This window comes from Tauraco erythrolophus, chromosome 2 (assembly GCF_009769465.1).
Source record: "Tauraco erythrolophus isolate bTauEry1 chromosome 2, bTauEry1.pri, whole genome shotgun sequence".
In the NCBI taxonomy this organism is placed as follows: domain Eukaryota; kingdom Metazoa; phylum Chordata; class Aves; order Musophagiformes; family Musophagidae; genus Tauraco; species Tauraco erythrolophus.
Genome location: NC_141466.1, coordinates 78,837,109 through 78,864,838, shown reverse-complemented (window position 1 = coordinate 78,864,838; position 27,730 = coordinate 78,837,109). Strand labels below are relative to the sequence as shown.

General features: G+C 37.9%; 1 protein-coding gene across 1 annotated transcript; it reads left to right on the top strand.

Moving 5' to 3' along the window:
• Positions 1-75: 75 nt before the first annotated feature.
• On the top strand, positions 76-27,730 carry WTAP (WT1 associated protein). The gene is made up of 8 exons (XM_086631519.1): positions 76-177; positions 4,079-4,116; positions 4,202-4,257; positions 10,782-10,840; positions 12,606-12,733; positions 19,435-19,613; positions 24,444-24,598; positions 26,507-27,730. Exons 2-8 carry the CDS (start codon positions 4,087-4,089, stop codon positions 27,088-27,090), a joined length of 1,191 nt encoding a protein of 396 aa, XP_086487645.1. The 5' UTR covers positions 76-177; positions 4,079-4,086; the 3' UTR covers positions 27,091-27,730.

Sequence of the window (27,730 nt, the reverse complement as noted above, 5' to 3'; positions counted from 1 at the left end):
GGGGGACGCGGTGGCGACCCCAGTTCTGGAGCGGCGGTCCCCGTTGAGTCGGTTGTGGGCGCCGAGGTGGTGGCGGCGGCGGCAGGCGTGAGTGGTGGCGGTGCTTCGCCCTCGATGTGACGGGCGCGGCCCAGGCAGCTGGTGTGCCGGGAGAGCGAGGCCTCCGCGCCGCGGGAGGTGAGTGGCCGCGCGAGCGCTCCTCCCCGCCGCCGAGCCCCCCCCCCCCCCCCTTCCCGGGCGCCGCCGTCTTCCCCCTCATGGAAGGTAGCGGGACGCGCCATGAGGGACCGGGCACCTCGCGGTCCCGGGGCGCCAAACCCTGACGGCGGCTCCGTCCCTCATGTCGCGCGGGGGGCGGAGCGGAAGCACGTAGAGCCATTTTGTGCGAGGCCCCGAGCCCGGCCTGCTGCTCCGCTGGGATCTTCCTCCCCCAGCCTTCGGCAGCCGCCACGCCCAGGCGCGGCCGCCGTCGCCCCCTCCTCTCTCCGGGCGCGGGGACGCGTTTCTCTCATCCTTTGTTGAAGACAAGCGAGGGCGGCCGGGCCCGGCGGGGCGGGCAGTGCCTGGGCTTTGCGGGGGCGGCGGTAGCGGGGTCCGTCAGACGCCTGCGGGGAGCCGGCCGGTCAGCGGCCTGCAGCTGCGCCTGGCCCGCCGCCGGCGGGGTCTCCGCGCAGGAGGCGGGGCCTCGCCGGCGGTAGGGGGGCGGGTGGGCGCGGGACCCGGCCTCAGACCGCGGTTGTTGAGGCGACTGTGAAGTCTACCTGGTCAGAGTGTGATTTTAAGGGTTTTTTTTTTCATGTTTCGGGAGCCTGGAGGCTATGCTGAGGCTTTCTACATCAAACTCTTTTTCATATCGTTAAAATAACTGGCAGTTACTTCAGGCGTAACTAGTAAAGCAGTATATCTGGTATTATTTAATTACTTTGCTTCTTAGGGTGTTTTTTTTTTTAATCCTTAAATCTCATGCTTTCTAAACATTGTAGTAAAACGTGTACAAGCTACTAGAGTTCCCAAAATTAAAATGTAGTCCCCATTTCAGTTCTCTTCATATTAAAATTGCCATAAAATCCTAAGGCTTGATGAGATTGCATAAAAATTCCTTCAATGCCCATGACAATGTTAGTTTAAGTATGGACTGTGGTTTTATATTGCTTGTTGCCGGGAGCAGGTATGCAGAAGGAGTGGTGTGTAGCAGTCATTGTTTCCCCAAAATCATGAAAGTGCTTAGTTAGGATAGTACAGTTAAGCTGTTCATCATATAAGTCACAAAATATAATCATGTTCATTCTAGTCTGTTATACAGAATGTTGTTTTTGTTGATTTGGGTTTTTTTAATTGCAGAAAATAGCACTTCGTTATACTCTTGCAGAATATTTCTGATCTGTGTAGGAGAGAGCTCATCTGGTCTTTTAGAGGTGAACCAAGTGATGAGAAGCACCTGTTGCTGTACAGTACTTGAAAAGTTACTGTATTAAATTCAAAGAATGAACATTTTGGTTGTAATGTTATTGTCTGTAGCATGCGAATTTGTCTGTTAATTAACATCAAGCTAAGGCAAATCACTGTGACGACTGATGTGGTCAGCCTGATTCTCTTAAGCTGAAAAACACTGGGCAAAATGGTAGAAATATATAGCAGTAATAAATTTCTAGGCTTCTGGTAAGTTACTGTAGGTGCCAAAAAAGCTGTTGCATGGGAGTAATGAGGTGAAATTCACACATACAAAAAGAGCACTAGTGTTTATCTGTAGATATGATCAACTTGCTTTTCCAAAATAACCAGTAGAATGTTTTTAGCTATTTTTTTTGTTTGGTGTTTTTTTTTTTTTAATGTAAGGTTCTGTCACTGCAAGTGATAAGTGACAGTAAGACAGTAACTTCTGTAATGCAGTGGCCTGTAACCTCTGTCTTCAGCACTTTCCTGCTCTTGTCTGAAAGCAAGAGATGGCTTTGTAAATGGTGGTGTGCTGGGCATAGAGGTTAGAGTAGCCAGGTCTTGTGCTGCTGTAGAGAACTGAGTGCTGGAACCTTGCACGTGGTCTGGAGATACTAGATAGACCACCCTTAGGTGAAGTATCAGCCTTTTATTTCTTTCAGTCATCATTGTGGCAGCAATCAAATGTTTATAGTATGCTGCTGCAGGGTCCACATGCAGAATCTTCGGGGGCAACTCACCTTTTTTGGTATTTGTATGCTTCTGGTACTTTTCTGAAGAGCGCACAAATAATGACTTGACATCATCTGTGCACAATTTAATCAGTGTTAGCTGTAGTTTTGCGGGACATCTGAAAAGCATGTTTCTCTCTGTCAAGGACTTAAATCTTGCTGAGATTTTTCAAGACTACTTCCAAACACTGAAGGAGTTGAAAGATTCTAAAAATCTTTAGGGAAGTTATAGTGCAAGACGTAGGCAACATAAATACAGGGGTCATGAGCATTCCCCTTGTGATCTCAAGTTATTTTGTGCTATTTTGGATGACTGAGTTGGGCACCAATAAGTTTGTATCGATAGCCTCTTATGCTTGAATATATTTGAGGTACATTTTTAGTAAAACAGTCTCAAATAAGGACCTGCATCCAGAAGTTAAAGCAAAATGCTTGAGTGACTATTGTGTGTGAGAGGGAAGGTGGTGGGCGTGGGGTGACTTCTTAAGCTAGGGAAGCACTTGTGTTGCCTGTGTTTTATTAAGACTAGGAATAGGAAGCTGCCGTTCATGAGTGACATGCTTCTACTGAATGTTTTTAGAAACCTTTTCCTGGGTTATAATGTCAGTTTTTATTTTGTGAAAGGCTTGGAAGTTTTTTTGTTTGTTTGTAGGGGTGTTGGTTGTTTTTGTTTTTTGTTGGTTTTGCTGGTTTTTTTAACCAGGGCTTTTTCGTTTGGTAGAGTGCTGTGTATTTGTCAGTGGTTAGTGTGGGTTGAAGAGGCTCTGCTTCATTTGGTGTGTATTTGTTTGTCTTATTGACAAACAAGTTTAGGATTTGTCTGTTTTAGGATTACGGAAAGTTAAATTAGTTCATTGGGAGTCGTTGTGAAAATACCTATGGTAGCCTGTACAAGTCTCTTTGAGAAGATAAAATCTTTTTTGTAACTACTTAAGAGCATTGTTTTTGTGAAGCTAAGTGTTCACAACCAAGGAGTTGACCCATCCTTTACCTGGCATACGTACGTCTCGGCAGCTTTACAGGATTGTCAAATCTTAATATCACATGCAACTTTTCTGTTGCAAAGATGCATGCCTCTAGCAAACCTTGCATGCATTTTTACTTGTATGCTTATAATCTTTGCATACTTGATTTTTTTTTTTATGATATAATCATAGTTGTAGAAAACATTATGTATTATCCTTTTGAGGTAGGGAAGCATGTCCTGTAACTCAAGGAAGTGTGAATATTTAACCTAGCACGATGCAATCCTATTATGCTACATATGCATAAGAGGAATTTAATTTGATGATATATTCAGGCTGTTTATTTTACATCTTACTTTTCCTAAAAATAGTCACAAGGCTTTTAAAACAACTGCTTAATACTGTTTATCAGAATCTTAAAAGAGAATAAGGACTTGCAAGAACATGCTTTTTTGACATAACTGAAACATTAGCACTAATGTCCACAAATTAATTACTTTTATTCCAAAGAGATACTGAAGTAGTAGTGTAAATTGCTTTCCTCATACCCTGATTATCCTCTACTTAGTAAGATAACAGTGTTAAATAGATGTAGGCATATAGGAAATGTCAGTTTGATCTAAACATATGGACAAAGTTGGGTGGTTTTGCATAGGAAGAATTGATTACTGATAGGAATTTTGGGCATCTAAAGGCATTTTGGTTAACCTCTATGAAAAAAAAAGCATCTGTTGACTTTGTACCTAGATTGTAGCAGCAAATTTGTCATAATGTTGTTTTGTGTTCTCTGGCTCTGCATTGTGTGAAACCAATATTACAGTAGTCTAATTAAATTAAAATTAGACAAATTAAAACAAATAAGGCTAGAAGTACTAGTGTCTGTCTTGTTCAGTATTTCATGTACACTGATAACTGTACTAAACAAAGCTTTTTTTCCTCCCCCTTCAGAGTTCACAATGACGAATGAAGAACCTCTCCCAAAGAAGGTATGTTTAAAAATACTTGTGAATTGCCCCCCTCCCCAGGTATTCATGACAGCTTGATAAGTTGCACTTTTCCTTTGCTCCATAGGTTCGCCTTAGTGAAGCAGATTTTAAGGTTTTACCTAGAGATGAGCTTATCCTAAGGTAAAGTAAACAGCAGTTTTCTAATCTCAACATTTTAGTGAACTTGTAATGGAAGATGTGTGACCTCCCTCTTCCACTGTTTTTAACATCCTTGTTCTGAGAAAACTATTTTATCCTTTTCATGATACGTCTCTTTTGTGAAATTCTCATCTTGTCTTAAATATTTTTATATGTATACAGTTTGGGGGAAACACTTTTCAAGAGAGACAAAATCATGAACCATATTTTGTAAGAGTGTTTTTTCTTCATTTGTAACTTCAGGAGATGTGGTTGCTTACATTCCTTGCTAGATAGCAAGTTATTTATAAACATCAGAAAAACGTCAACTCCTTACTCCTACAGTAAATTTTAAATGTTCTTAGTCTGCGCAGTCTTTTTCTGAGCATGTTCGAATATTAACAGTAAAATGTCAAAATGAATTTTAATGCATAAAGAAGAGTCTGGCTATCTTTTTCACCTTTCAGAAAGCTAAATGTCACCGTGGAAAAAATAGGCAGGCCTGTCATGCAGACCACCTGCTTAAGGAAACCAACCCAAGCCACTTGCCTCTGTGTGCCTGAATTTCCTGATTTGTAAACAAGGAGCTAACTAAACCAGGCGTCTGTGGGTCCTCTGTTTATCTGTGGGAGTAGTTTGTGCATTTCGGTGAACTTTAGTTCTTGGCTCTTTGTACACTGTAAGTTATTAGCATTATTAGGATCTCTCAAGTTAAATATTGCTATTTCATAGAACAAAGACTAAACTCCATAGAAACATGAGGATACAAGTACATCACTTAATGTATATGATCAGCTACTCCCTCTTCTGGGCAGATGATATCCTGTCAGCTACTTCTGTAATGACAGTTCTTTCCAGGGGAGTCAAAATAGTCTGGCTCCATCTGTTTAAAACTGGTTTCTGGATTCCTCTATCTAGTCTTTCGGGTAGTAAAGGATAATGTATTTAAACAGTAGGAAAAAGGCTTCTTTGAGTGGTTTAGGCCTAGTGAACCTTTTTATAAAAGTTTCTGTACACAATATTATCTCTGGGAATAGTGAATTCCAAAGTCTGTATAGCTATGCCCTTACTTCCAGCTATAAAATTCCTATCAAAGTATCAAAACATAGATTCTGTGCCACTTGCTTTCTGATTGATAGCATGAAAACAAAAAAAGGCTTCCAGCTGTGATCAGTTTCTGTAACTTGCAATGAGAAGAGATTCATTTCCAGCATATATTCAAGTGAGAATGTGATGGAATACAGCAGCTGAATGGTGTTAATCAAGAGACAGGAGGGAATTGGCTAGTGACAACTGTGTTGCTATCGAATCTTGTCAGTGTAGCAACTTCTGCTCTCAAAAAGGCTCCTTGATTGATTTAAGGAGAATAACTGTCTGTTATACCCAGAAGTTGAAACTTAAATGCTGTTTTGGCCATGTCTGTTTTATTTGTTTGCATTAAGCAGTCCTACAAACACTGTTGTTTTTTCTTTGAATGGGATTCTTATTTAATGGATTTATAATAAGTTCACCTGTAATTGTGATTTCATGTAAAGCTAGCGCTTGCTATGCTAACTGCTGGCTTTGTAGGTTGAAATGAAATGTGACACTATTATATATGTATCATTTTAATGAGAGGCATCTCTACTACTTTCAGACATAGAAAAGCATGTGTTGACTGCTACTGGGTTGTCTTTAAGATTTGAAATGTGGGGGTTTTTTGGTCCATGCTTTGGTGAGGAAAATGCTTTTTAAGATACAGGCATGTCATCTGCTTTTGGTCTTTTAGGTAATACATAATACATCATCATCACTGTACAATTGCACTGGTAAAATACATATGTAGAAAATACTAATTCTTCTTTTTGTCAGTTCCTGTGCCATGAATCCCAATTTCACCATTCTCTTCCAGAAGTACATAATTTAGGTTTGCTCATTTAAACTTCTGTTGACTAAACACGAGCAGGATCAACAAGAAGCCTTTTCAGTCCAGCCTTTTGGGAATTTCAGCTTATCTCATTACTTGTTGCTGTGTACTCATCTCCTCATCTTTCCGCCTCCTCTCTTTAATGCAGTAGCTACTTAGCTTGACTGTGTAGAGCTTCTGTGAAGAAAGAAGAGCCAGGAACATGATAACAAAGCACTCTGTGGATCATAGCTAAAAATCTGATCAACATTGCCCTGATTGTTTAGCCTAGTGTGGTTAGTCCGTACAAACACCGAAGCACCTTGATTTACACAAGCAGTTCTGGGGAAGTAGTGCTTTTACCAAGCTTCAGTCAACATGGACTTACAGCCAGTCGCTTTTGGAACGGCTTAGGTGCAACACTGTGTGTGCTTTGCCCTCTAAGTGCTTTCACTTTTTTTTTGGGAAAAGTGAACCCCAAAGCTCAGCATAAAAAAATGGGTGCTCCAAGAAAAATAGTGGTATTTATAGAGGTATTTTAAAGCTATGGAGTCTTAAAGTCTGCTTAGTATTTTTACAGAGTGAAGGGAATTAACTAACCTGCATAATGCTGCTCAGTTACCTTCTAGAGAGACTGTAAGTGACCCCTTGAATGGAAATTGGATTCAGGGCTGTCTTTCTAGTTCTATGTCCAGTTCTCTGTGTTCTTTAGTGCCTTTCATAGAATCACAGAATCGTCTGGTTGGAAGAGACCTTCAAGATCGAGTCCAGCCATTCACCCTGCACTTTCAGGGTCCCTAAACCGTGTTGCTCAACACCAAATCTACACGGTTTTTAAACACCTCCAGGGATGAGGACTCCACCACCTCCCTGGGCAGCCTGTTCCAATACTTCACAACCCTCTCTGTTAAAGAAATTCTTCCTGATATCTAACCTAGCCTGATATCTAGCCTTTCCAAGTAACACTTCAGTGAAGCTCTTCAGGTTGTCACTGCTTAGCTGTCAGATTACTGACACGAACTACTAAACAGATTAAGAAGCCAATATTGAGTGGAAACCAAACTGATTATAGAAAAAAAAGCTGGCTTGTAGCCTTTTTCTTTTTTCCTACTCAAGTTCACCAATGAGTGCCTGAGTCCCCTACAGATGTACCAGAAGGAGCAATATGAAGCAAGGAGGTCAAGGCAACTCTCACTCTTGCTTAAACCAATGCATCTCTTAGATTACCTGTGAGAAGAGACCCATCTCCTTCTTGGATCTTGGGAGGACAGGCTTCAGACTTAAGGTCTGGCCAGCAAGTTCCTATAAATCACTAGTTTATTTAGAAGGTTTTGCAAGTATGTGCAACTTCTTAAATAGTTTAACTGAACTGGATTTTTATGTCAGTGAAAGTGTTGATTTTACCTATATGTATTAAAAAAAGTTTGAATTAATGCAGGTGTTATGTATAGATGAAACCTGGTGGAAGGGTTATATCATCTTCAAGTAAGACAAAAAAGTTTCCCAGAGGGGAATGCTTACCTCCTGTAGTTGAAGATATGCTAGTAGCAATCTTCAAGTTTTAACTCTGATGTAATTTGCAGGGGGAGGGGGGGAAGAAAAATATATTTGTTTGTATCACTAGTGATGTTTTTGAATGTGTTTCTTTTACTGAACTTCAGAACGTATTTAGGGGCAAAAATCTTTTCGCTGAAGAGCCTGTAAAGTGAGCTAGCTGGAAAACGTTTGAAGTATGTAATTTTAGGAATGCTATTTATATAGAAACTTTCATAATTCATCAGGGTCTTTAATGTGTTCTGGTGTCTTATGGGGAAGTTGCATGTTTTTATGTGGGAGGATTACAATATTTCTGGATACAGTTTGCATTAAAAACTGGATCTGAAATAAAGACCTAATCTGTGGCATATAATGATGTCCATGAGTTGACTTTTTCTGTTTCTTGATAGCAGTAGGGCCTAATGGAAGCTTCAAATCATACTTTTTGCTCTTTTTTGGTGTTTTTTTTCCCCCGTTTTCCTTGTTTTGTTTTGTTAAATCATAGCTCTGAACCCTTGGACTGTACTGGCGTTGTGCTTGGTAGTTAGGATTTCTAATCCACTACGACATTAGCCTCAGCTTCTGATGTCCGGTTTCAGTATGGCATGGCTGAGATTCCATAACTGAGCAAAGTCATCCTTACAATGTTCCACAAACTTGCTGTCCTTTTCACCTCTTTAAAGCTCTCTGTGGAAACATATGAGACTTACGTAGTGGGAATGCAGGCTCACCTCAGCCTTGCGTGTCAGCAGCTGCGAGTCCATATTACTGAAAAAAGTATTGAAGCAAAACTGTTGTGCAAGGAGATTCAGTTGTACAATGTAAGACCAAAGTCATGCATCTGGAAATACTGCCCTTTTATTGTTCAGGTAGAACAGATTTTCTGTGAGAATTGTTCATTTAGGTAATGGTGTCACAGACTCCAAACACCATTCATGTAGTCACTTGAGACCTAGATACAGAGTTTTACACCTGTCCTGTTTGATCGTAGTATCATCTGGTCTTCTCTACCAGTGTAGATGTAATAAATAGAGAAGAAGGAATAAACAGATAAGAGTTAACGTTCAAAATTGGAGAACTAAAAATATTGTCAATGATCTTCAGCATCTTTGTTTTTTTTAAACTGTTTCATTCTGTCGTATTTCTTTATTTTCCTTTTTATTTTCTTTTGTGTAGCTTCAGAAGCTACAACTTTGCAACTTCAGCTTTTCAAAAATCAGAATTCCACTTGAATTCCCTCTGTTAATGATCTGTGCTACTATTGTAAACAAGGGGAAACAGAGTGAAATAAGCTGGAAAAACAGTATTTAGGAAAATAGATTATTAAAAAAGGCACTCAACATGAAAAGTTACTACAAGAGACTTGAGAACTTAAGACTTTAAACACCTTTTATAATTTCTAAGTCTGTTAATAGACACTTAAGTGAAAACTGAATTCAGGGCTATCTTTAAAACACTTAAAACTAATCAAACTATAAATATATAAAAAAAGAAAATCTCTACTTATTTATTTTAAATACTAACAGTTGTTGAGAGGTGACTTAGAGGCTATGTGGATTTTCTTTGTGGGTGGTATTTTTTTTTTCCTTCCTGGTGGTGATCTGTCATGTCTATTTAACTGGTGTTTCAGGTCTTCATTTCACTTGCTCTTTGTATAGCTATTATCAGAAGAGGGTCACAGTTTTGACAGAATTATTGCTTTTCAGGCAGTGAGATGTAACTTAGAAGTCAAGTAATTCTGCAGCTGTGTTTGAAGACCAATGCTTTTATTTCATGTAAATATGTCATGTAAAAAAAATAGGTTCTTTCTTCCTGGGTTTGCCATTTAGTAGACTTTCAGTTTTAGTTGTGAGGGTTTGAAATCTCCTGAACTAGCATAGGACTTCTAGTGATCTAACAGTGAAACTTTTGTTTCTAACAATGTTTTTAGAGCAGAGAGATAAGTTCAATGGTTAAGTGGGAACACAGCTGTTCTCCCCTGCAGACCTTGAAAGGTAATTCATGCTGATACCACGTTCAGCTGAAGAGATGAAAAAAATTTTGTTGCTGCTAGAAGGAAAAGATCTTTTGCTTTTTCTGGTAATGTGATCTCACTTGCTGTTACAGATCTGATGCTTTTTAGCACCCTTGAATGAGCTGTTTGAATTCACTAATGGGACTAAAATGATCTAGAGTTAGATTTTATAGTTTTGATTGAGAGTGGTGTAGGTTAGGGAGTTAAAATACAGCAGTTGTCATGAGTCTGGCATAAAATAGGTGTCAGGGAGAAAGAGTAGTTGGGAGGAGGGAAGACAAACCTTCCCCTTCTGTGGTGGTAAGCCATTACATGAATTTGTTTCACAATGTGAAAGTGTACCATCATGAGGAAGACACACTGTTAGGAGCAAAGTACTTCTTTAAAAACAAACAAAAAAACCCCAAATACACCATGCAGTGAACTTTGTTGGTAAGGCATGTCATGCCAAGCTTCATTGCAGGTTATTTGCTACTGATTTAATGGTTTGTATCAAATGCAATGCTGTTTTTAAGTGTGAGGTTTTCTGACTATGGATGAATCGCTTAAATAACATGCCTTCAAAGAGTTATAAATCTGTTTGACTTCTGGTTGATGAATATAATCAGAGTATAGTATTGATTTGAATGAGCTGGTATAACTACTTAACCTAGACTGCCAATTCTAGTGTATTGTGATATACTTCTACTTGTTCAATTGGTAACAGACTTAATGTTGTCTTTGTATTATGGTTTCTGTTACAGCATTTTGTTTGAATTGTTCTGCTTTGAGAATGAGATGTATCTTAGGTGCTTTACACAGATAACTGTTTGATCCCATTGTTTGTCTGAAATATTACAGTAAGTTTTAAGATGTCAATTTTAAGTGTTGTAATGCACAACTACCTTTATCCTTTTGAGATGCAAAGTAGATTTAACTATTTACATGACCGAAAGTCCCTTTTTAAAACTGGTGTTGTCTTTTATGCAATTGCATAATTCCCTTTTGACATTTTCTGATTATGGTATGAATGTATACTCAAAATTTAGGAATGAGATGCCTTAATAAACTAAGCTTCAGAAAATTCTTTTTTTCTCTTCGTTTGTGCAACAGGTGGAAGCAGTATGAAGCATATGTGCAAGCTCTGGAGGGCAAGTACACAGACCTTAATTGTAAGTTAGCCAAGTTTCAAAATGGCACAAGTTACGTGAATGTTTGCATAAAGCAGAGTGTTCAAGTAATGTCTGTGCTTTTTAAAACTGTTAGAAATAGGAGATAGTAATACACAGGAAAAAACTTCCTGCTTTTTCTAGAGTAAGTTTTCAGCCTTTCTCAGCTACTTATTTTCCTTTGCAGATCTTACGCAGCATCTGAAAAGTCTATTTTTGCATCTGTAGGACCATCTGTACCCATACTGCTAGGGGAAAAAAAAAAGGTTCAAAACATAACCCTGCAAATAGGTGTGTTTGCAGGACTTTTCCATTAGAAAGGAAACATTATCCTCTACCAAAATACTCTGTGAATGTTTATTCCTTCATTAGTTTCATTAGGTTGTAAACCACAGGGAGGGGGGAGTAGTTTGTTAGAGGTAAAGGTCTAAAATCAGTCCTCAGGTAATGTAATCCCCAAGTAAGTAATGATCTAATTAGGCAAATTAACTATTTGATTGTAAGTCATGGTCTTTTAAACTTGGTCTGTTGTCTGTTCTTCTGTCTTTTAAAAGACAGTATAGGGAAAAAACATCCTACAGTCAAATGGGAAAAGCTGGATATGTCGTGGAAGTGGCTGAATCGCCAATCCTAAGTCACTTTTAAAAAATTGTATTGGCAGCTAGAGATGGACTCCTTCCTGTTTTCCTTCTCCTTTCAGTTTAAATACTTAAAGACTTAGTGTCACTGAGTTTGAAGGGTATTTTTCTGTCGTCCAAACGAATGTCCTCTCTCTTTCCTCTGTTGTTGCATCCCTCTTCTACTGCCAACCCATAATGGTTGAGTTTTGAAGAGACTGAAATATAGCAAATGTAAGCAGTTGATTTTGTTCTAATCTCAGACTGCCCTAACATAGATAAATAAGTTGTTTTAACATTCCCACTTTCTCAATTTTAGGAACTCTAATACAGGCTGTAGTAATCATTATTACTGAATTATCTGCAAAAAAAAATACTTAGAAATAATTGTCCTGAAGCAATTTGTGATGTTCTTAGTTTACATTTACAACTGATCTTTCTCAAGAAATTAGAAAAAAATAAAAATAAAAATAAATCCAATTTTCCATCATTTTATACATGACAAGCAGCAGAGTGAATGTATACTCTTTGTTTCGGACTGCTTGTACATGTTACTGTTTGAGTATTTGGAAATGTGCATATATAAATTTTCATAAATGTTGGTGGATCAGAAGAGTTCTAGTTGTGACTGAATTGGCGTTTCTGAAGTTCTTGAATGTCTTACGGTTTGTTCCTGGAGTGTTGAGACCAGTTTGAGGATTGACCACAAATGGCACTGTTTTACAGACTGCAGATCTTTTTTTTCCAGAGTATAGACTTGCCCCCTCCTCCACCCTGGCCTCAACATTTCTTATCGATACCAGGACAGTTTCAACTTACTGAGTTTCAGACTGCAAGTAGTAATAGTAGTTGATTAAGCAAACAATTTTAAAGTTACTTCCTCTATAAATAACGAAACATTTTCAAAAGTTTAGTGAAGTCTTAAGGAAAGATCAGAAAGATGTAGTTAAAACCAACTGTTGTCAAACTTTTCTAATACTTAATGATATTTTTGTTTTTATTATTAATGCTTTTTATATTATGCTTACTGTAGTTATACTTATGACTTGCTGTTTATGAATTTGGTTTTAAGATTCTTTTAGCTGTCTTTAAAAACTGATCATGAGAGGATGCTATAAAATGTACGTTTTGTCTGTTATTACTTACATTAGCTAATGATGTGACGGGATTGAGAGAATCTGAAGAGAAGTTGAAACAGCAACAGCAAGAGTCTGCCCGAAGAGAAAATATTCTGGTGATGAGGCTGGCTACTAAGGAACAGGAGATGCAAGAGTGTACTGTAAGTATTCAGAGAGGATAAATGGTTTCGGTTTCAGACTGTTGCAGGAATATCAGCTTTTGAGCCAGTAACTATGTGGTTTGGTTTTTGTGTATTTATAGCATCACAATTTCTGTGCTTAAAGAAATAGCAAGGCATTTAAACTTTCCCTGAATTAGTAAAGATCACTTCTTAAAGTTTGCTTTTTTAATATTAGTTATTTCAATTGATTTTCAGCAACAGTTGTTCTTGAAAGGATGTTTGCTTCAGAACCAAGATAATGCTTGCATGAGCCATACTTATTTTCTTCTAGGATTTATCAACTGTGCATGTTTGCCAAAAATGTTACTTCTGACTATCATTGGATGCAGGAACAAATTGAAAAATAAAGGATGAGGTTGAGTTTGCTGGGTTTTATTTAGGAGGTTTTAGGCTGATATTTAGGTTGGATTTGGATAACAAGGTATTCGTAAGCTTCTGAATCTGCGTGGCTAGGTAGAGGAAAGAGCTACTGACTTCTTCAGAGGGAGTTCTTCTGAGATTTGGCACATCTGCTTCTCAGGATTTCTAACGTTCTTTGTACTGAATATCTTTTGTTGTTTTTGTTTCTGCCTCCTTTATTTAAGTGGATTTTCTGTGACTTTGTTTTCTTCTGTGTTTTGTTTTGGTTTCTTGAAATGATCTACCGCTTTTGGACTTTCAACCTTTTTCAGATTATGTTCTTAACATAATTTTCACCTGCTGCTTTAATTTAGCAGTTCTTGAGAGAAGATTGTAAAAAGCTTCTTAGTGCTAGCTTCTGTAATGTATTCCTGGGAGCTTCTCTTACAAAAAAATACAAGCTCTCTGCAAAGCTAGTAACTAGTATTGTAGTTTTCCTCTTTTACTTTCTTTTAGCCTGCCTTTTCTTTTTTTGTCAGATATAGGAGTGTGACACTTAACTCTACCCAGTATTTTCACTGTTCTTAAGACCAGACTTAGGTGTCTCTAACTTTTCTTTAATTGATAGTAAGCATTGGTATGAAGAGGAAGAAAAGAGGGGGTAAAGCTTAATTTGCAGTGGGGAAAAAACGAATCACAGATCACTGACTTAGGAAGGGACTTGCAGTTTGTCTAGTCCAACCTGCCTGCTTGGAGCAGGGTCAGTTAGACCAGGTTGCTAAAGGACTGTGCACAGTTGGGTTTTCAGCATCTCCTAGAATGAAGACTCCAAAACCTCTCTGGGTGACCTGTGCCAGTGTTCAACCGCCATCACAGCAAAAAGCATTTTCTTATGTTTAAGTGGAATCTCCTGTGTTTCAATTTGTGCCTGTTGCCTTCTGTGCTTTCAGCAGGCACCACTGAGAAGAGCCTGCCTCCGCCTTCTTTACTCTTCCCATCAGGTATTTGTGCACATTGGTAAGATCTCCTGAGCCTTCTCTTCTCCAGGCTGGACAGCGCTAGTGCCCCAGCCTCTGCTTGTATGTCAGATGCTCTGACTGGTTAATCCTCTTCATGGCCCTTAGTTGGGCTCACCCTAGTTTGTCCATGTCTCTCTTGCATTGGGGAGCCCAGAACTGGAGCCAGTACTACAGGTGTCACCACTGCTGAGTGGAGAGGAAGGATCATGTCTCTTGGCCTGTTGGCAGCACTCCTCCTAATGCAGCCCAGAATGCTAATATACTGCAACACTTCCCTAGTAGTAAGACTACTATATTGATCCTGTTTCTCTTAGTTTTACTGATAAATTCTGCTGTGGGGAACAGCAGTAATAAGAGGTTTGTTTTTTTTCTGTTTTGAACTTCTAAGCATATAGCTGAAACAATAAATACTAAAAAAGTAAAAAGAATGTAAGTTTTTAACCGACACCAAATTTCAAATATTTAACACTAACAATTTTGACAAGATTGTGAAGACAGTAGGATTTTTGGCTGCACTTCGTTATAGATGCTTATAGCTGTAATGCTTAGGCTTGCCAGAACATCAGTTTAAAAGTACTTCTGAGGAGCTTTTATTCATTTCAGTGTACTTAAAAAAAAAAAAAAAAAAAAGAGGGCAAGTGGGAAACAATACACCAAAAAGGAACAAAAATCAAACACACATGCAAGTGGCTTGTATTTTTCCAGGTACTGACACGTGAATAACATCAACAATGTAATCTCTTCCATAGTGCATGGAGGTAGGAAGATGCATCCTTGAAGAAGGCGGGTAAAAGCTATAACGAAGACACTGGTACCTTACAGTGTTTTCAAGTTTAAATGCTTATAGTTTCAAGACAATCTGGAGATCCACTTGGCTTTGTATTATTAGATAGTATTTTTTCTGGTAAGGTAACAGTAACAAATCATGTTGGATGAGATGCAAAGCTAAGCTATAGGCTGCAAATCTTTTCATAAATGAACAAAAACTATTCACAGTGTGTTATTTATCATGTCTAATTTTTAGCCCATAAAATAACTTTTCTTTGTTTTTATCATAGTTAAACATTTTTTGTAACCCATGTTTACATGAAAAATACACCAATGATGGTCTTTTATATGTAAACCTTTAAAGTTTCCTGTCACATCTTAATTAGACTGAGCATCTATGGTGTCAAGTTTCTTGAAAACTACAGGTGAATGTATTTTAGTACATTTTTTATACTTACAAACTTATCACATTCAGGTCACGTTCAAATTTAAATGGATAATAACTTAAAAATACCATACCATATTCAAGTGATAGTAGTTGACAAAGACATAAGTCGTTTTTTTGATGAGCGATGTGTGAAACACCTTGCTAGTTAAAGTATACTAGCCCTTTTAAAATAAGGTGTGATACATTCTGTCTTAGTTGCTGGTTTAAGTTGTACCCTTGTTTTATCTTTTTAAAACACAATGAAACCTACTTCATCTTACAAAAGTCACCAGTCGTTGTCTTGGAAGTGGAACTGTGCATGTCAGAGTAGCGGAGTCATTGTCCTGATCCTGTTTCAGTACTCTTTTTGAAGAAGCAAGGTGGTAGTTGAGTGCAGAGCTCCGTTCTCTCTCATGCTCTGTGCAGAATCTAGTAGCAGGATATGTGGGTTCCTTTTGAGCTAGGAGCTTACTGCAAGTCTGACTGGTGTTGCAAACTTACCTGTATAGTTTAGGGTGGCTAACTGAAGGTCTCGATTGACATTTAGGTGTTGAATACCTCATGTGCCTTATTGTCAGCAGCAGCCTTGAGCTACCTTCCCTCCAGCAGGAACAATCCCCTAAAAGAGTTTGCTGCCGTTAGGGAAATACAGAGAAGGTATTGGATACCGTTTCTATGTAAAGCTTTATTTCTGGCAGAGGTGGTGATGGTTATTGCTACTTCAGGGAAAGGCCTTAACCCCTTCCCAAGCTACTGCATAGTTACTGTAGGTCAATAAGTGAACAGGCATTTGGAAATATTTGCTACTCAAATGGGTTTTCCATGGAACAGATAGCAATGATTGGAAGCTTCCTGTGGGTGCAGTTGGACTATAGTACCTAGATAGTTATTACTCTTAACCTACTTATGGTTTAGGTTACAGCTCTGTTGTGGTTTTTTTTTTTTTTTTTCTCCTCTTCTTTGTTAGGCAGTTTCTTCCCTCCTACTCTTTCCTTGTAAGAAGGGTATATAGTTGTACTTGTTGCTTACATTTCTGTTAAGCACCTGTGTTTTGTTCTGTTAAATTCTTCATGCCAGAGGATCTGTTCTTTTTGGATGTTTTTGGATAACTTCAGGTGAAAGGATTCAGCTGTTGCCAAGAATATGTGAGAAGCAGAGGGGTTGAAAATGTTACTATCTTAACAAAACAAAACAAAAAAAATCACGCAAACAAAACCCCACACAGCCTGATATCCTCTAAACAGACTACTTTCAGCAGTCTCCTGCCTTGGGTTAGAGCAGAGAGAAAGCTGATACCAAGGTTTTTATTCTGTTTGTGAAAATTCATCCAGATCTACCCATTTGACAGGCTTTTGAAAAATATCAACTAGTGTATCCTTTCATGTTTGGGAATATGAATAGTTGGTAGGCATTTCACGTGTTAGAGGGGGCATGTCCTGGAGTCTGACACTGGACATGACTATTCCTGTATATTCAGCTCTAGCCTGAAGTTGTTCCTGGCTGCAGGCAAACTCTTTTGCTCCCCACCACTTACCACCTAGAATATCAGTGGTAGAAGACAGTACCAGAGAGTATTTAGAGGGAGCAAGAATGGGAGGCTTGGGCTGGCTAAGCAGGAAAAAGAATGCAATAAGGAAGTAGGCAGAAGGGTGAAGAGGTATGGGCTTGCTTTGGGAGTGGGTTGTATGGGGGGAGGTTGCTAGGTCTAGGTGGATGAAAAGCCTGACAGGTGAGAATTCTGGAGTTAGAACTGGAGAAAGCACTTGTGGAGGGATGGAGAAAATTTCAGTTGGAAAAACTGGAGGAATAAACAGTCTTTACCTTTGGGGAGGGAATGAGCAAGGATTGTTCAGCTTAAGTAACTTCTTTCTACACTGCTGTTGTAGAAATGACAGGTGGGATGTTACGTGGAGCCTATGCAAGTGCTGTCTGCTTGGCCTAGGAGCATGAGCTAGAGGTACCCAAATGAGACTGTTAAAAAACAGCCATTGGACAGAATGAGGTGGGTCCTCTTGAGTGTTCCGGTGTGTTTCTGCCGTAAGTGAGTAGCAGGTGGCTGCAATTCTTTGCGCTACTGATCCAAGGAATCAGTTGTTGTTCTTAGGCTGGCAGTAGAAGAGGGAGGGAGCTGGGCCTGGGTAAGATAAGGAACACAGTCTTTTTTTCCCCTCGGTGATGCCTGCCTAAAAATAGGTTGGGAACCATGTTGATGTAGTGTAATTATATTTCTGGAATATGTTGCCAGCTGGAGTGTCTGTATGTGTGCAGACATCTGTTAAACTAGCTGTTTCACCCTCTACTAGTGCTAGCCCTCACATAGAATTGCCAGGTTGTTGAAATACTTCCAGTATTGCAAGCATCAGAAAGTTGAACGGGTAGAAAAGACATATCAATAGCAATAAATTAAATAGATCTTTATTCAGTGAGCAACATTTTGTGCATTCAGTGAGGCAAAGGACCCGTGGGGGTAAAATGCCATTCAAGAAATGTTAGGATGATGTTAACTTGGACTTCGTGTTTCTAAGTAATGTTTGTAGGTGGGTTTGAATGCTATATTTCTTGAAAATATTTTTATGCAGTGTTTTATTCCTTTTGTATTTCTTTCTGAACACATAAAAGTTTTGTCTAAATAAAATAACCATCATACTTTAAGTTTTATGGTTTTTTAAAGTAGCTAAATATTTTTACTTTGATAATAAAAAATTGATGTGGAGTCAATGGAAACATATCAGTTATTTCAATACCTTTGAAATCGCTTATTTGAAATAAAATCCAAGAATTGTTGCTAGTTAACAATACATAAATTAAAACATAGGTTGTCCTCAATCAAGAAGTGACTGAGGTCACTACTGCACATTTTTAAGGTAAATAGAATTTTTTTACTTACACTTTCTCTTCACCATTGCTGTGTAAAGACCCCAGAGTAAATGTACATACAGGAAAATAGTTGAACTGGCAGTGCTTTTGAATGTGCTGCTTGTCCCAAGTAAAGCAAATTGTGGAGGGAGACTTTCCCTTCATCTTGCTGATGATGCCTTGTACTGTTGGTCAGTGGAACTCTGTTTCTATCAAGTCTGGTTGCAAGATGGTATGTGCAGCAGGAGACAAACCCCCTGACTTTCAATTAATGTTTCTTCTTTAATTTCATGTAATTTTATTCACCTCTTGCTGATGAAGAAATGTGTGTGATACAGGGAGCATAATAAATTAAATTTAAGAATGAACATTCTCTGTGTAGGCTGATGTGATTTTAGTGAATAGCTGGATTCTAAACATGTACTGTTTAGTACTTTTTAAGATTGTCTCTTGTGATGGATTAAAATATAAGAAACTTCCAGAAAAGCTAATCCTATTTAAATACATACAAGTTTTGACTAATGAATGCTATATTTAAGAGAAATCCTCTCACAGTTACTCCTTCTGTAATTTTGACTGTATTGTAAGTCTTCTGGGTTACAATTTATAAAATTGTAAATCTTTTGGGTTGTGGTTATTGCAAGAGAATCAAATCCAACCAAAACATGTTTCATTGATGTAATATTTCTAAATTATTTTGGTTTAAAAATAAAAATGTTAACTTGCATTATAAGTGACCATTGCATTTGGGAAAAAAAAAAAAACAACTTAGAATTTTGTAAAACCTTTTTAGTAGTGGCTTAAAAATATTATTGGTCAATAGTAGCTGTAATGTTCCATAATAACTTCCAGTGAAGTTGCATGGAAACTAGCTGTCTTGTTTTAAGCAGATAACTCTTTGCATATACTTTTTTTCCCCAAAAAAAAAGTGTGCAGGCAGATGTAAAAGAAAGGAAGCATTCTAATGCTCCAGTCATTGCTTTGGCAACTGTAAACTGACATGTAGAAAACGATTTGAAGCAGAAAGGGGCGGAGGGGAAATTGACCTTGAAAGTTTAAGCTTGACAGGTGGGGTGATTGGGTGAATATGTGCATTGATAGGGTGCAGGTAGGCAAAAGTGATTTTTATCCTGCCTTTTCCAGGTCACAGTGTTGAAAGAAGGCAAGCTTCCTTGATGTTATCTTTGGAATAATTATTTTTATTGATATCTAAATGACTTTATTTTTTTTAATGTTGTATGAATAACAGTCTTTTTTCTTATTTTATGCAGAATCAGATTCAGTACCTCAAGCAAGTCCAGCAGCCTAGTGTTGCCCAACTGCGATCAACAATGGTGGACCCCGCCATCAACTTGTTTTTCCTAAAAATGAAAGGTGAACTGGAACAGACTAAAGACAAACTGGAACAAGCCCAAAATGAACTGAGTGCCTGGAAATTTACGCCTGATAGGTAAACAAAACAAATACTCCCCAGTCAAGACTTCCCTGACAGTCCCACTACGAGAATGCTATGGTGGGACAGCCAAGTACTCGTTTCCACACCAAGACTCAGACGTTTTGAGGCAAAAGCCACATTCTTATACTGTCCAGCTTGTAATGCTTAATGTAAAACTTACCAGATGAACCTTGTGTTTCAGCTTTTTTCTCCCCCTTTGCTTCAGAGGCCTGACGGCGTCGGACTATTCTGAAGAAATGGCCATCTTCGGAAAAAAAAATCTTTTCTAGAACATGTAGACATTTGCAAAATTGTTCTATTTGAAGAAAATAGAGGGAGAAACAGAAGTCTTAAGTCTGTGGCACACTGTGTCTACAGACAGTTTGGAGGAGAGAGAACCTAGAGATTATAAATCATGAATTGAACATGTAAAATTCCCGTAAAATGTAGAAGTGGAATATGCTTCGCTCTTAACCTTGAGCCTAGTGACTTAGAGACACCGTAAGTCAGTTTTGCCAATAAGACTGTGGACTTCCTGCTTGTTCACTGAACTGCTGGGTCAGAACTCAATGAGACGAATTTTGCGTTAAAGAGTTTACTTGCTGACCAGTTTTGAATAGCCATGAGAGTGCTACTTGATATCACAACAGTGGTAGTGTACACATTTGACTGTTTAGCCTCTGGGCTCTCTAGCACTTGACGGAGCCTTAAGGCAATGTTGCTAAATAACGAACTGTTTCCTGGATGGTTGGTAATACCGTGGATGCCTCAAAATTAGGACTGTACGAAATGTACATTCTATCTAATTGCAGGTTTAAAATTGTCGGAAGCAATATATATTTGATCACAACTAGCATGTATAAGAAAAACTGGTTGTGATAAGTATTTCACTGCATGTTTTTATGCAGAAATGAGAATTTTTTTGATCTTCTAAGAACTGATCTCAAACGCTCGATACAGAAGGCACACAATGGCAACTGTCTTCAGTGTTGGAGTGTTTTTCTTCCTTTGTACGCCTGTTTTTTTTGTATTGCACTTCTATATAAAATGTGCCTTGAAATAGTTGTAATATATAGTTCAAGGAACACTACTGGTTATACTGTTGTATTGTGAAACTCCTGGGATGAACGAGAATTGAACAGGTTGTTATTTCTGCATTGTCTCGTTCTCTGAAAACGAAGTCAGTATCTTAACAAACCAAGAAACCTTAAATGCATGCCTTTTCATTGGTGGAATCAGTGAAAGGAGCCTGTGCTACTCTATTGGTGCCTCTGTTCTGTTGTCCCAAGTTACTTGTAAGAGTAGCGGTCCGGGACAGTTGGGAGTGCATGTCTGAGGTGTGTAAAGCAAAATGCAGATTTGGTACAGCATGTGTGTGTTTGTTTTTTTCCTTAGTGAATTGAGTTCTATTTAGTAATCTTGAGGTTTTGATTTTCAAAACAGTTGGGCAACGTTTTATGACTCAGTCTGATCCTAGAAAATTCAGTTTTAAATTAAAAAAAAGACATCCAGCTGTCACAGAGGTGATGTATTCTAACTGTTTTGATGACTTTTATTAAGATGGCATTACGTATTTTTAATTTGGAAGTATCTTAATTCGGAAGTATCTTAACTGTTTGTGCTTCAGATGATTAATATGAGATGGAAGAGTAGTGTACTTATGCAGGTTTACTTTTTTTTTGCGTGAGTAATGACTTAACAGCAAAAGAAAAACCTACAGAAAAAGTTTACCTTTTTAAAAGTGATACATCTGGAATGATTTTGCTATAGCAGTATCTAAGATTTTAATGATCTAGCATCAAAACAGAGGTAAGACTTGCATTAATAAATTGTTAACGTGTTACCACGCCATTTGTAAAGCTTACTATAATGTGCGGATAGAGGCATGCCGTCCAGATTGCTTGTTTAACTTGGGAGTTCAGAAAATTATTTAATACATTTAGATACAGGTTGGTTGTTAATTCTTAAGTCTTCAGGGTCTATAAGTGTGTGTACAACTGAGGAGAGAGAAGTAATTTACCACTCTCTTCCAAGCAAAAGCATCAAAAGAAAATTTTACTATTTCTGTAGCTGCAACATACCCTAATATGCATCATATTAAGTCAGTGGTGTGAATGTGCATAATTCATATATGCGGTAGCTGGAACACAGAAAATTGGAGTTATTTCCTGGTAAATAATTGAGGCTGTCTGCATTAACTGGGTTAAAATTCATTGGTTTCTGTTTCTGGAAAGGTAAAGAAATGATGACTCATGTAAAACATTTACAGGATTTTTCATTCTCTTTGCATCCTGCCTGCCCCTCCCCCTTTTAATTGCTCTAATTGTCATCTTTGTATGCAGCTACTCTTATTTCATGGCATCTGACCTAGTTTTTGAAAGAGATGATGCTCATATTTGGATCCTTAACAGATGTTCTTAGGGTACCATGTTAACTGCAACCCTAAGTGATGTTAGTTCTGAGCCTCAACTGTAGATAAGGGCGTACAGCATAATCATTGCTGATGTCTGGAGGGAGAAATAAAAGGGCCTGTAATGAAAAGAATGGCTATGCTAAGCCATTTCAGCCATCATTAGACTTAGCGTATACACTTGGATTAAAAATTAGTAGAGATGTTTTTTGCAGTAAGCCTAGTACAACAAACACTAGTCTTCTGAAATTTAACCACTTACATTCTTACAGGTTTTGTTGCATGTATGTTCAAGAGCGTTTGTGAAAACAATGCCAAACTTAGTTATACAGCTAATAGGAGTTATTTTAATAGTTACTGAATTTTATATTCTTGCATGTGTTGTCTTTTTTGTAAATGGCAAGGGGATGTTACTTGGTGCCATACTAGTTCAGAACATCTGGAAAAAATTTGACGGGAAGAAATAGCATTATAGGTAACTATGCAAATTTCTATACAGGTAATAAATATTTTACATTTTGGCAGGAGTTATCATGAAGAAATTAATGGGATTCTAAAATTGTCCCAATTCCAAGGTAACTGGTACTTGCTAATTCTACAGTTGATGATGTTTTGTGAAGAGAAAAGCATTAAACGACTTAAGCACTGTGAACTTCTTCAACTTGGCAGTGATGATGAATACAGTAACAGGAATTTGCAAATGGCTAAAAATCATTGCATGTCTGCCTAATAACTTTTGGGATATTTCACATTGGTTATCTCCAAAGTGGTCCTGCATTACAAAGAATGATCATCTCTAAGGAAACTGGCATCTTAAGTGTGCGACTTGGACTGTATTAGGTCAGCACAATTTAAACTTCAAGGACCTGGCATTGGACATCACATCAAGAAAGAAAACAGGTTGCTGCCTTTAGCAGAGTTTCAGGCTTCCAGGACTTTACACAGCCAGATTCCTTCTGGAGCAGCCCATCTGAAAGATTTGGGAGAGTCAGTCGGAAAATGTTAAATGGGGCAGAGTTGGCAGAACTTAAAAGTTGTCTAAGGCTTGAACGCTTAAAAGGTAGTTGATAAGGAAATTATTATTTTAAATTCTTTTGGTTGGGTGCTTTGGTTGCAGGAAAGAACCGTGGCTGTGAATTGTAGCAGAAATTTCCTGTTCTACTTTTTTAACCTTCAAGATTTCTTTCAATCTTTGTCACTTGTTTAAAAGCAAACAAACAAAAAATTAAATGACCTTCTTGGTCTTGAAAAGTAATGCAAGTCCTGCCATTGAATTCACAATAAACCTGTTGAAGTTTGGGTTGGTTTTTTTTTTTTTTTGGTAGAGCTTAGACCTCTGTAGAAAAGAGGACAGACTCATGTTGCTGAACCTGTTAAAAGGAGAACTGTTTGTGGTTGCTATTCTGGCTTTGGCAGACCAAGAGTCTTAAAGGACTTTTAATTTTTCTCTTTTATGGAGTCAGCTGTATTGCCTATATATTAATTTGCATACTACTTCCTATAATGCTTTACAATGCAATTTTTATCGTGAAGATTAAAGATGTGTGATGTTACCCGTTTAGTAAAGAAAATCTTGTCAGCTCAAAATATTTTTTTTCCTGCCTGTTGCCCTTTTCTTTCAGAAACTCAGCATCCTAATGATCATTACTCATCATCTGAAACCTTGACATTCTAAAGGAAGTAGATTAATAATATACTACTTCCTTAATTTCCTGCCAATTGTTAAATACATTTTACTGTCTTCTCACCATGCAAGATGTTCTTAGGAAAAGCTGACCATAGAAATAATGAAACAAACTGTGTGTGTTAGTTTCAAATATATGAATTGAGTTGAAAAATGGACATCTAATTTTTAAAATAAGACTGCCTGGACAGCATTCAAAAGAATGTCTAAGCCTCTTAAAGAAAAATGCATCTCACTACGAAAAATGAACGTGGGATTTAATATTTCTCCCCAAGCAACTTTCTTCTCTTCACCCGAATCTAATTACTAAATTTTACTAGTACAATAAATGAAGAATACTTTTGTTTATAATTCAGTTTACACTTCTAATTTTTGTGCAGTACTTGATCTTTGAATTACAAGGCACATCTTTAATCAAATATTTCACTCCATTGAGAATTAGCACATGCAAGATTGTGCATACTGATAATCCAGATGTTGGTGTCAAAAAAAAGAACAATATGCTTATTCGTATTTGCAGTAATAAAACTTGCCTTCTGCTTTACGGAACAGCGACAGAAGATCAACTGGCATTGGAACAGCATGTGGTAACTATAGGGAGACTTTCTGCTATGACAATTATGTTGAGACATAATGTTCCTTGAATTGTGACATGCAGAAATTGCATCTCCTTTTTGTCTGTAATTGTGATTGAGGAAGATTACTGAAGGTTTTGTATTCATTTTGTGATAGATGGCTCTTTCCTTTGCAGCCAAACAGGCAAAAAGTTAATGGCGAAGTGTCGAATGCTTATCCAGGAGAATCAAGAGCTTGGAAGGCAGCTGTCCCAAGGACGTATTGCACAGCTTGAGGCAGAGTTGGCTTTACAGAAGAAATATAGTGAGGAACTTAAAAGCAGTCAGGATGGTAAGGGATTTTTTTAAGAAAATGGGAAGTTGCCTTGCACTTCGGCTAGTTTAATTTCCTGATGATACGCATACTGTAAAATCATCTTTGCCAGAATGAAAGGGCAGTATTGAGTAAAATATGACAATTGTAAGTCTTCACTGGGAGTCTTAATTTGAAAAACAAACAAACGAAAACACCACAGCCAAACTTAACTTTGGGGACTGGTGGGATTTGCAGCTCCAGTAATGCAGTGTTTGAATTTGAAATTGCCAGATTTCGTACTGTAGGCCTTTCTGTTTAATAGGGACTGTTCAGACTGCACAAATTACTGGTGAATAAGATGAAAACTGTTAACGTATGAAGCTAAGCATGCACTGAAAACAAAATGCGGCTTCTTAACTCTGGCTTACTTTGAAGTTGTTTTTAAAAAATCAAAAACTTTTTAACATGCGTAAGAATAAGAAAAATAGGTTTTTTTTTTCTTAGATAACTCAGATGAACTAAAATATCTCATTATTCTGTTTGCAGTCTAAATTTTACAGCATTGTAAACCTACATTGAAATTACCTATACACTCTGACCTCTTGGGTAATTTAAGTGAAGGGGAAAATGCAAATTTAAAAAAATCTTCAGTTGACAATTCTGTGTTACTTTGGTAGAAAGTTACAGAGTAGGTTATCTGATTATTACAGTAACTCTTGGGACATGAGCTATTTAGACATCACATAAACCTAGATATGTTTTTGGTTTACAACTGAAGTCTTTAAGATAGCATAGTCTTGATTTAGCATTATTGAAGCCTGACACATCCTACATTTTTGAGGGTAGATTTTCTCCCCCCCCATAGGATAATATTTTTGAGAAAATATCAGTATAAAATAATATATAATAACTAGAATTCTTAAGGTAAATTATTCTTTGTGTAATGACATGATGTTGGAATAGTCACCCTTTTGCTTCTTAACTGCTCTCTAGTTAATGCGCTTCATATAAATTTATCAAGTTCCTAATTGAAGCAAGAGTGGACATTCTTTAAAGGTTTCTACTGTTGAATGCAGTGCAGTAAAGTAAGCTCCGGAACTGAGATGTGTTCTTTAGCCCCTATTGCTTCTTTCCTGTATGAAAAAAGATGATAATAATCCTACAATAGCACTTTTCCTAATGATTTTTTTTCTATAGCAGCAACACTTTAATTTTATGAATTTTTACTATAATAAGCAGTTTGCATTTTATTTGCTCTGTTGTATCCACGGTGCAGTTGAATTGAAGACTAAGACAGTCAGTGTGTCTTTTACTGTTGTCAGGTCAAATTTGCCTTGCTCCAAAATGCAATCCTGATTGTAAAATCCTTTTTCTTGGTACATTAAGTGCTAAAACACCTTGTGGAATTAGCAGTTTGGTTGGTAAGAATATTTTTTAGTGTCCCATTATGCAGGATTTAAAGGATTAGAAACAGTAAGAGCTGAAACTGCCTTGAAATGTGGCTAAAATCTTTTTTTGTCACTGAATAGGCTTTTGTAATTACTCAGCTCTGTTATATACAGATGTGATTCATGGTCACCTTTACAGTATTTTTGCTAAGGTTTTATACTAGAGTAAAAGTAGTTACACGAGGATCTACTTGCAAAATACTAATTGTTGGAATTGAACTGTTTTCCAGGTATCCTCCTTTCTTGCCCAGAGGTTAATTTTCTTCCCATATATTCTGAATAGTGTAAAAAGTATACAGATGATAATTAAGCATTTCCTCCTTCAGAGGCAGAGTATTAAAACCAGTGCATACCTGATGGCTGAAAAATGTAGTCTGTTGAAAAATTTCAGCATAAAATGTTGAGTTACAGGATTTTGATTTTTTTTTTGTCTGAGATTCAAGCTATATATGGGCTATTAAGTATTTGCAACAAATGTGTTTTCTTTATTATATAGAGTTGAATGACTTCATCATCCAGCTTGATGAGGAGGTAGAGGGTATGCAGAGTACCATTCTAGTTCTTCAGCAGCAGTTGAAGGAGACTCGCCAGCAGTTGGCACAGTACCAGCAGCAGCAGTCCCAGGTCTCCAACCCAGGTACCAGCAGGACTCCATCTTCTGAGCCTACAGACCAGGGAGAGGCTGTGGGTAAAGACTGCAGCCGCCTGGCAAACGGACCAAGCAATGGTAGCTCCTCCCATCAGCGGACGTCTGGGCCTGGATTTTATAGGGAGGGTAGCGGCGCGGAGGATGACTTCCCAGCTTCTCCAGGGAATGGTAATAAGCTGTCCAACCACTCTGAAGATAGAACTGGTAGAGGAAGTGGTAGCTACATAAACCAGCTCAGTACTGGGTATGAAAGTGTAGACTCTCCCACTGGCAGTGAAAACTCTCTCACTCACCACTCAAATGACACAGACTCCAATCATGATCCTCAAGAGGAGAAAACAGTGAGCATGAAAGGTAACAGAACTCTGGGTTCTCGTCATGTCCAGAATGGTTTGGACTCCAGTGTAAATGTGCAGGGTTCAGTTTTGTAACGTTTTTCTGCAACATTTTTATACAGTGTCATTTAAATTGGGAGAGGATACTGTCCAGAAGCCGTTTAAATTAGTGCATACTTGTCACAATTTTGCCTTTCTGTGGGTTTCTTTTTGCTTCAATACCTCTGCCACTTTGGAAATTTTAACAGTTAATTACGTTGAATGTTGCTAAAAGGACGTTTGTGTAGCTCAAGTTATTTTTATATGAGTTAATGTGAAGTTGAAATGGAAGTTATTTCCATAAAGTATAACATAAACGATGTCTGTACAAATCTGTGTATATCTAGAACCTGTGCTGTGTAAGGGCATTCTTACTCATACTGTTATACTTACACCACCTTCAAGATTTGTCATAATAGATGTGGGTTTATGACTGCCAAGTTTGCCCAGTACAGTAGTTTTATCACTAAAAGATGGACTTTCTGAAGGAGTCCTGTAGTAGTTTCAGTGTTAATTACAGTTTTTCCCACCATACATCTGTGCATTTTCTCCTTAGGTGACCGAATGTTTATGAATTGTGTGCATAGTTACTCAGTTTTTAAGAACTGTTGTATCCTGTTTATGCATATTGCTCTGTGACTCCAATATTATCTTACCTGTACTGACCAAACCTAAATAAAAACTTTTAATAATGTAA

Coding starts and splice junctions, on each gene's coding strand:
- WTAP (XM_086631519.1), top strand. CDS start 4,087: ATGACGAATGAAGAACCTCTCCCAAAGAAG. Junction 12,734..19,434: donor AGGAGATGCAAGAGTGTACT/GTAAGTATTCAG, acceptor TATTTTATGCAG/AATCAGATTCAGTACCTCAA. Junction 19,614..24,443: donor TGGAAATTTACGCCTGATAG/GTAAACAAAACA, acceptor TTTCCTTTGCAG/CCAAACAGGCAAAAAGTTAA.